This window comes from Branchiostoma floridae, chromosome 3 (assembly GCF_000003815.2).
Source record: "Branchiostoma floridae strain S238N-H82 chromosome 3, Bfl_VNyyK, whole genome shotgun sequence".
NCBI classification, from domain to species: domain Eukaryota; kingdom Metazoa; phylum Chordata; class Leptocardii; order Amphioxiformes; family Branchiostomatidae; genus Branchiostoma; species Branchiostoma floridae.
In genome coordinates this window covers 23675229-23684580 of record NC_049981.1, presented here as the reverse complement: position 1 = coordinate 23684580, position 9352 = coordinate 23675229, and the positions used below count along the sequence as shown (strand labels likewise).

Below are 9352 nucleotides of genomic sequence, written 5' to 3'. Positions count from 1 at the left end.
GGGAGCGGGGGTAGACTATAAACTGGGATGGTACCAAGGCTGCCCAAACAAGACATTCCGAAGTGTCATGCCAGAATGACAGATTCCATCTGGCGGTTATATCGCAGGAAACCAGTGAGAAGTCCTAAAGCACCGACTATGTCATCAGGGAGTTAGCGTATCTTACCGAGATCTCTCTGAAAACCACAGATTTGATTTGGACACGTGCTAGTATTGTTACAGCACTCGTGTTAGATTACAACTGCTGACTGCGAGTTGACCTAGATATCTTCTTACAAGGGTTAAAAGTCTCTCTTCTCAGTAATGATAAGGGTGGCACCAAAACAGAGAAGACATCTGACAGTAATAAAAGCCAAACAATATGAAAAATAAGCGAATTGAAAGAAATACAAATTTCATCTCAGTGAGTGGTGAAAATACGACGTACTGTGAAAACAAACTTTGTGCTATTCTAAAGTAGCAAACACTTTTTTAAACAATTGTATGGGGGGGGGGGAGTTTACTGTTTGGGTGTCTAAGAATCAAGCTTTACCTGTACCTGTGTGTGGAGAGTCAGAAGGTATAAAATGATCGTGACTTTCTTTATTCCCTTCGTGAAACGAAGGGTTTGTTTTGAGTGCTGTTTGCGTGTGAGAGGGACGTTTGTCAGCCTGATATCTGGGGAAGGCATGGATGGATTGTTTTGATATTTGGTATGTGGGTAGGGTTAGACATGAGGAAGGAATGGTAGGAATTGCGTTACGGCAGGGCGTTCTAGCGGAGTGTTATTGTACTGCAGCAGAACTTCCGGTTTTGATATTTTTTTTCGGGACTTTTTTGGGTGATGATTTTTACGTGGTAGGTAGCTGTGTAAATGAATAGTAAGGTGTGTAAGTTTTGGCCACTTAGGGGTTTTGCTGGGGCGGTGAAAGTCATTCTTGTGTTAGGTTTTGAGAAGGAATAATGCAAGCAGGGGTCGATGGATCGGAATGACTGTAGGTATGCAGATAGCTTACGTAGTGATGTACATAATTGTATGATTGTTATGCAAATTAGGAGGTAATTAGCAGAATGCGATAGGTATGTTTGGAAACCGTTGTATGGTGCGTGTCTGTGTACAGAAAAGCTCGCGAACGGCTGGACAGATTGCTCTGATATTTGGTATGTGGGTAGTTCTTGAGAAGGAGAAGAAACGTACGAGGCATTTTTTCGTTTAGTGGCTTTTGACGGTTTTGCAGGGGATGTTTGTAGGTGGAAAATGGGTTTTACGCAATCGTGGGTATTACGCAATCGTGGGTATTACGCAATCGTGCTATATTTAGGTGATATTACATCATGCCGATGGGCTTCATGCTTACCCCGTCCCAACAGGAAGTGATCCCAAAGGTCATAGTTGCGCAATAGAGAAAATGGTTTATAGGGACAGTGCATTATACATGATGGGGTGTGCATGTTCCCCATAAGATTTGATAATCTGTAGACTAAGGGCAATGATGATATTGTATACAGGGGCGTGTATTACACGTTTTAAAAGGGTCGCACATGTAACAGTTACTACCGGTACAATACACTGATGAACAAAGCAGGGTTTGTTTTTCACAGTAACTTGCAGTCATTGATGAGATTGTTTATAGGGAGTTTACATTAGACATATGGGATACACAATGTAGTGGACTGCATTGTGAAACAAAGAATGTTACGACATCATCATTGTTGCAACCATTGATACATTTGCTTCCGGCGGTGGATTTGTTATCCTACCTGCTGAAATTGGACAAATTTCTTGTCGGGATAAGCATTTGGTCTCTCTTCCAAGGAAGAAATTATGCATGTTTTATGTTATCCCGGACAGAAAAGGTGTCGCGAGGCGTATAGTCCTATTGACTGACAAGCCCCGTGCGGGCGGATAAAGCGTTCCCGCCACGGCACGGCCATTTGTACTGATATGTGGCGAGAACGTTTGGGCAAGAGACACGGGGTCATGTCAGAATTTCAATGAGTTCCAAGTCGCAAGCCCAAAATGGAAGTTATACTTTTATGTCTTGTTTTCCAAGCGATGTAATGTAGAGTATATAGGTCACAACAAGGACACAAGTGGTAATTAACACAATCACGTCATTTGTACCGACATGTCGCGAGAACGATTAGGTGAGAGACACGCACGGGGTCATGTCGAAAGTTCCATGAGTCACAAGTCGCAAGCCCAGATGGATAGTTATACTTTGATGTCTTGATTTCTCTGCAATTTAATGTAGGGTAGGTCGCAGGTGCTAGTTAGCAGATTCATGCCATTTGTACTGATAGGTTACTAAAACGATTGGGTAAGAGAAAAGGGGTCATCTGAAAAGTTCCATGAGTTCCAAGTCGCAAGCCCAAAATGGAAGTTATACTTTTATGTACCTGAGGAGGAGCATTCCGTGACGACACCAGCCATCACATTTTGGAGGTGTTCGCTGGGGATGTGAAGATCATTTATGTGGATCTCACCAATGACGGCGTTGATGTGGTCAACGTTATTGTTTTATGTGTTATTTTATTGATATTTTGATGCAACAGTCGATTTTAGCCCAGTCAATATAAGTCTTTATCTTCAAAAGACAATGAAAGGTATTTGCTTTGTCCATGGAAATGAATGGACAGGACAGTTTGTGTCATGTGCACAAACAAGAAAGGATGGATGATAGAATACTTTAAAATACAGCTACTGCCTATATCACTTTTTTCGGCGCACCTTCCTATGTGACGGTCTCCATGCTTTCTCCCAAAAAGCGTAAGCAGGCCTTCTTCATCTCCCGTAAATCGTAGAGACACGGTTTCATTTTACACAGTTTGTAGCAGGCCATAACGTACACATACATTCCATTCCATAGTAAAAACCACAAACCCTTTGTCTTCGCATTATATTCTACAATTTCTCAATGCATTTCACAGATAACATTGACCACCTACTGCCAAGATTCCAAGTAACTTGCCTTTTAGATTCTTAATGACATACAAAAGTCTCCAATAATGTCGGCCTGACGTAGAAAACGCTCATCCTGACATGCACCTCACAGTTTCATATTTAAAACCAACAACATCCTCTCAACACCTCGCCTTCTCACTTCCACTTACAAGTGACGCTCTGTGGACGACACAGAACTAAAGCTAGCCAATGACACGTCTACATATAAACCCTCCCCCACCGCACCATCACCCATTTCACGAAGGTTGAGTTCTGCGAACGCTTGTTTTGTCTTATTGAAACCAAGTAGTACTAGTGTTGAAAATTTGAACGTGCAGCATCACTAGCTAAAATCTCTAACGACTATGAAATCAACGTCAGGAACGCTCGATATGTTAGGTCATTCAACTCTCTGATATGAACTTGGGGAAAGACCGGTACTATTCGTTGGCAGGGGTTTGGCTCAACGATAAGAATGTCCAACGATCTGGCATGGAGTGTTACGTTTCTTAGTGTAGATTTTGACCTTCTAGTGGCCTTATTTACGCTGTGCAGGGGCTTATTTTGTTTCAGACGTTTAAAAAGGTGATGCACATCCATTTCAGCAAAGCTGCACCTGTTCCCTATCCCCTCTATCTTAACGACATCGAACTGCAGCAAGTCAAAGTTATGAGGATATTGGGGGTTTTCCTACAGGCAGATCTAAAGTGGAACGCTCATGTTGATCATATATGCAGCAGAGCGAGCCAGCGTTTGTACCTGCTACGGAAACTGAAACACTTCCATGTTCCAACAGAAGATCTCGTGACAGTGTACGTGTGTTATATCCGTCCTGTCACTGAATACGCTGCGCCAGTCTGGCATCCTGGGCTGACAAACACACAGACCCAGAGGATCGAGAAGATACAGAGACGCGCTGTCCGCATCATCCTGGGGTCTGACATCGCGTACTCTGAGGCGTGCACCCTCCTGCGGCTGCCCTCCCTCCACGAACGTCGTTCCAGTCTGACACTGAACTTTGCCAAGTCTCTGCTTTCATCAGAACTGTACCGTCACTTCCTGCCTGACATGCGAGGGAACATCAGCAGTCGGTCAACTCGTTCATCTACGAAACTGAACTTGCAACGTTGCAGAACTGAGCGCTACAGAAACAGTGCTATTCCCCACATGACCCGATTGTTGAACGATTCATGACTGTACCAAAGCCTACTGTTGCCACTTTATAATTAATGGTTAATTGTGTGAACGTCTTTCTCAAACCAGTCCTCTCGAATTAGAGCAGTTTTTATCTAGCTTGCCTTTTACCAATTCGATTATGATATTTTATTCTATTGTATGCCAGATTATTTTGTATACCAGATCGTTGGCTGATTTGTATATGTATGCCAAGTTTAACATTGTGTATGTAAAGTCTAACAACAATTCAGCCCCTGGGCTGCTAGTGTTAGACTCTGAGTTTGTCTCTCAATAAAGCCATTCACAAAAAGTATAACTCAAGAGGGGCGTGAGGGTTCGTCATTATTTTTAGCAGGTTTAGTCGTAGCTTAAACAGTTCATCAGTCTAGAAGTCGACGACGCCAACAAAGGGCCAACTGTTTGGTCCGCTAGCTCTGTGCCCGGCCATTGTCAAATACATACATGACTCATGTACAAATATTTGCTGAACTATAGACATTCCTAACAACTGACATGTTTACAGCAAATGAAAAGTAAAAAAGGCGGCATTGAGCAAGATCATAAATTGTGGTGTATGTTTAAATATGTACTTACTGTAAATGCAGAAATGTTCACGGTTTTCGCTGTGGCCACCGCGAACTTCAAACCACCGCGAACATTTTTCCATTACAGTATGTGACTACAGTCTATGGCGCTACCGCGAACTTAAAACTACCCCGAACCCTGCATTTCCCCGCTACCGCTAAAGTAAATCCCCGCCAACTTAAATGCATTACACATTATGTGTCTGCCCAGCAACAAAACAAATACTTGAAATATTTGAAAATGGATGGGACGTCCTTATTTGTTTCCAGCCCTACAGATACGTTTTGATTTTAAGGTATTGATTTGCGATCTATGGTGTTATTCGCTCCCCTTCTCTCCGTCAGGAGCCCCTGGTGACGTAATCCATGTTCCGCAGCAAACCCTGACCACAGAGCAGCGCCTCCTGGCGGGAAGGATGTTCGCTACATGTGCCCAGTGTTACAATAGCAACTCGTACAATGCACATAAACCACACCCTTCATCACTTCCACGATTTTCGACAGATCCAAATGGCAACTGTATAACTCTGTTAATTCGTAAATATGACACCATATTATGTGCAGTCTTGTTCGTTTTTATTAATTACTCGCGATGTCCCAACTGTTCTTCATGTAATTTCATTATCATCTGGTAGGTTTTCAAACCCTATCGGGAAATGTTTCCTTTATATTTCCGCACTGAGAACTAACTTCGTTGATGAAATACTTCAGTAACATTTCCGTTCTTTGGTAAGTAGAGAAGTATGTTAGAAGACACAAACTGCGGTTAGAAATACGATTTAGCTTCATATTTGAGTACTATTGACATGACATTTAGGAGTACCTCCTAAAATGAACATATGCATTAACCTCCTTGTTATGAACTTGTTGCATAAAAGCGTTGTTAGCAAACGCCCTTGTGCGATTAGCTTCAGTACTGCAGTTTAATGATACAATGGTCACGAATCACGATGGAAACCACAAATTGCCTTTGCCTGGATAAATTTAGGTATATTCACGTATAAAAACGCAGTGCTCAACTGAGGGTCTACAAAATTAGTGGCCATTGCTTTCATTATCGTTTTTCTACGTCATTCTGTATTTTCCCGCATACATTCTATCATCCGAGTTTGCAGTAGATATCACTAGTTCTTCATTTTCGCAGGTGGAGTCTACGATCATCGGCCTTCTTGTCTTCTAATGTTCTTACGTATACTCTACACTGCTTTTAACCATTCAACACCAAGTCCTATTGAACATGCAGGCAGGATGCTTACCATAGCTTGGGTGACAGTAAATTATTGACTTTCCGCTGGCGTAGGTAATGCCAACGCCTTGTGTCAACCTATCTAAATCCAGACGACCAGGTGCTTGTACCAATCTATAGAAAATACGTCCTTCAAAAATAATTTTTCATCAAATACATTTTTATATATTTATATATACACACACACAAGGGTAGAAAAGCACACACACACAAGATTTGACCGTTGTAAAACTTGAAATGCCCCCCTCCCACATAGCTGACTTCTACACAATCCTTAGCAACAGTGCGCCCGTACCGTATCTATGGAATGGAACAATGCCGTGTGGCATAAACTCAAACAAAGACTAGGTTGTGAGAGGGGGCAAGTAGAATGTCCTTACGGACGCTACGCAACTGTTTATCTTTATTTTTTATTTTTACATTTGCAGTAAAATGTTACATAAAGAATTGCTGCATTAAACTTTGCGTACTTTGGGATCCGGGTTTCTCTTTGAACTTTGCAGCTTTCTTAAACAACAGTAAGGTGTAATACTTCTTATTGAAAACTAGAGTTCGGGGACCTCATACCTCCATGAAGTATTTATTGCTTTTTTGTGGATGGTATGTATGTTTATAGTCGGTTGTATTTGAGAGTAATGGTTATAAATGTTACGGGAAAGTAGTGGTGTATTTATTTAATGACACAGAGGATGTCCATCTGATTAGTAATTATTAAAATGTGACACTTAATTGTGTAATGTGCGTTTAAGAGGTCGACGGCATATGGTAGCGTGGTGTTCCTTAAGCTTGATGTTTGGCATTTGAACTGTCTAAGGTTGTCAGCATTATTGAGGTTCGACTATGTGCCTCAGAGCGGTGTGGTGGGAGGAAGTTGGGAAACTCAGAAAGAAGACGGGATGTGGCCAACTTTAGTCAGAACAAGGAGGTTAAAGAAAGAAGGTGATTTGATTTTCCACCAATATGTCATAACATCAGCTGTTCACACGGTACAAAAACGAGATGCACACTTTCCTCTGATAGCCCTACATCAACTGTAAGATGAATACTTGGCGCCAACCCCATCTGCTAAAAAACAAGTACCATTGGCTACGAAAGAGACAACTAACAACTGTCCCTTATCGTAACGAAATCAGAACATCTGTATCGCCCATAAAACTTCTGACACCCAACCCATCTAAGATGAGAGGACCTAATGGCATTTTAATCACCATGTCACTCAAATCAGCAGTACAGTATGTGAGACATCCATACCTGTTAAGCATTACCGTTAAATGTACCTCAACTTCTTACAATTATACTTACGCTTCACATCTCCATGATATCCTAAGCAGACATAAATAAAACTAATTATCATATTCAAAAAACTCGGGGTTCCCCAAACAGCTGTCATACAAATCACCTCACTATCTGCTTGGAGCTAAGCCCATTAACAAACACTTAAAGCACGATGCCTGTTCCAATATATCGCAGATATAGGGGGGATTTCTGATATTATTACATCGATTATAACGACAGATACGGCGCCCAAAATCACATCGATTCGAGCTTTCATCACAGCCCACCAACACAACAAGTATGAAACCAATCCATCCAGCCGTTCTTGAGTAATCTTTTACACAGACAGAGACACATAACAGAAAATATAACCTCCATGACATTTCATGGAGGTAACTACTGTGCCAACTGTTACAAATATTTCAAACAGTCCTAAGCAGACATAAATAAAACTACTGGGGGTTCCCCAAACAGCTGTCACCTCACTATCTGCTTGCAGCTAAGCCCATTAACAAACACATACAGCATGATGCCTGTACCAATATATCTCAAATATAGGGGTGATTTCTGATATTATTACATCGATTATAACGACAGATACGGCTCCCAAGATCTCATCGATTCGAGCTTTCATCACACCCCACCAACACAACAAGTATGAAACCAATCCATCCAGCCGTTCTTGAGTAATCATCTACACAGTCAGACAGAGACACATAACAGAAAATGTAGGTAATAAGAGGACTACAAATTCACTACATGTCGTTTGAGGGAGTGGGGGGGGGGTGCATGGGCGCAAACTTGGTTGGGACACTAATCGATGGGTAATTATTATCTAGACATTTCTTCTTAATGTCGCTAACGTTAATTCTATCAATAACTACACTTCTTTTATTGCTGTATTTATTGTCAAGTTATACGATTAACAGGTGTAATAAAGATATTCACTAACAAAATTCAACAACAGTATTTGGATTCTTCCGGGCAGGTAGTTAATGTAACTCTTGAAGTAGTAATAGATAACCAGAGATCTCCGTGTTTAACCTTTATCTTTCAAGAGAGCCCATGCGCGTAGAAAGCAAACATTGAGTGGACAACGCCGACAAACGTATAATAATTGCTGTAACAAGAACACTCCACGAGCCATTGTCTCGTGACTTTTTCGTTTGCGTTTGTGCTCGGTTATTCGACTTTGAACGCCCTGGCGTCTCAGATTCACTGAGTCGCCATTTTTTGACGCGTTGGAGGTAGAAAAAACAGGACTTCTGTCAGCAGCGTTTTGTCACTGTTCGGGAAGAACGTGCGTCTTTTTATGAAACAGCGTGGCCGCCGACATTGGTTGGGATAGATGACCAGCAATGCTTTAAAGGGACGTTCACTTCGATAGGAAATATGTTCGGGAATTCAAAATTCAGACTGCCTGGGCTTGGAGGCTCTGGCCGAAACAGCAGAGAAAATAAAGAAGACGTCAAACCCAGCGCACAGATGACTGGCTACGTGACCATCACGGATCTTAAAGACGAGAACCAGCGCCTTAAGGAACAACTGGCAGAGCTGAACCAGACCATTGGCAACGTGAAGAAAGTCTCCGAGGACGAAAAGACGGGTTTGAAGAGGAAACTGTCAGAGAAAAATGCAGAAATTGAAGAACTGCGAAAGGAGGTAGGTGTTCTCGTTCGTTTACGACAGTTTGCTCGTCTTGAAATGATATGGCATATGTTGCAGTCTGTACTTTAAATCATAAAAAACTAATAAAAGATAATCCTTTATCCATATGTGATCAATTCAATACAAATAGTCGTATTTTTTCAACTCCAAGCAAAATATGCTACCTCTTGGCTTATAAAGTCAACAAGGAAGTAAGACATGTGAAAAAGTTAGGGATTGTATTCGCATCAACACACCGATGTTCTAATCACTGTTCACTCTATTGTCAGGTGGCAAGGCTACAGTCGGTTCTTCAACCCCTGATGCATACATCAAGTAAAAAGTTAAAGAAGCTTGCGGTGTCTGGTGTGCCAATCGAAGAGTCTGAGATCATAAAGGACCTGCCGAGAAATCCCAAGGTGTCCGGGTGAGTGGTTTCATAGATGATATATATTCTACATATTTTTATTGTGATGTAGACAAACCTTGGTTGTGACGATC

The 9352-nt window shown here is 41.7% G+C and overlaps 1 protein-coding gene across 1 annotated transcript in view; it reads left to right on the top strand.

The window, feature by feature from the left end:
* Positions 1-8292: 8292 nt before the first annotated feature.
* LOC118412576 (cGMP-dependent protein kinase 1-like) overlaps positions 8293-9352 on the top strand; it is a 13401-nt gene continuing 12341 nt past the window's right edge. The window contains exons 1-2 of the mRNA XM_035815523.1: positions 8293-8866; positions 9142-9278. Of these exons, the coding sequence (XP_035671416.1) occupies positions 8597-8866; positions 9142-9278 (407 nt within the window). The 5' untranslated portion in view covers positions 8293-8596. The remainder of the gene's footprint in view (positions 8867-9141; positions 9279-9352) is intronic.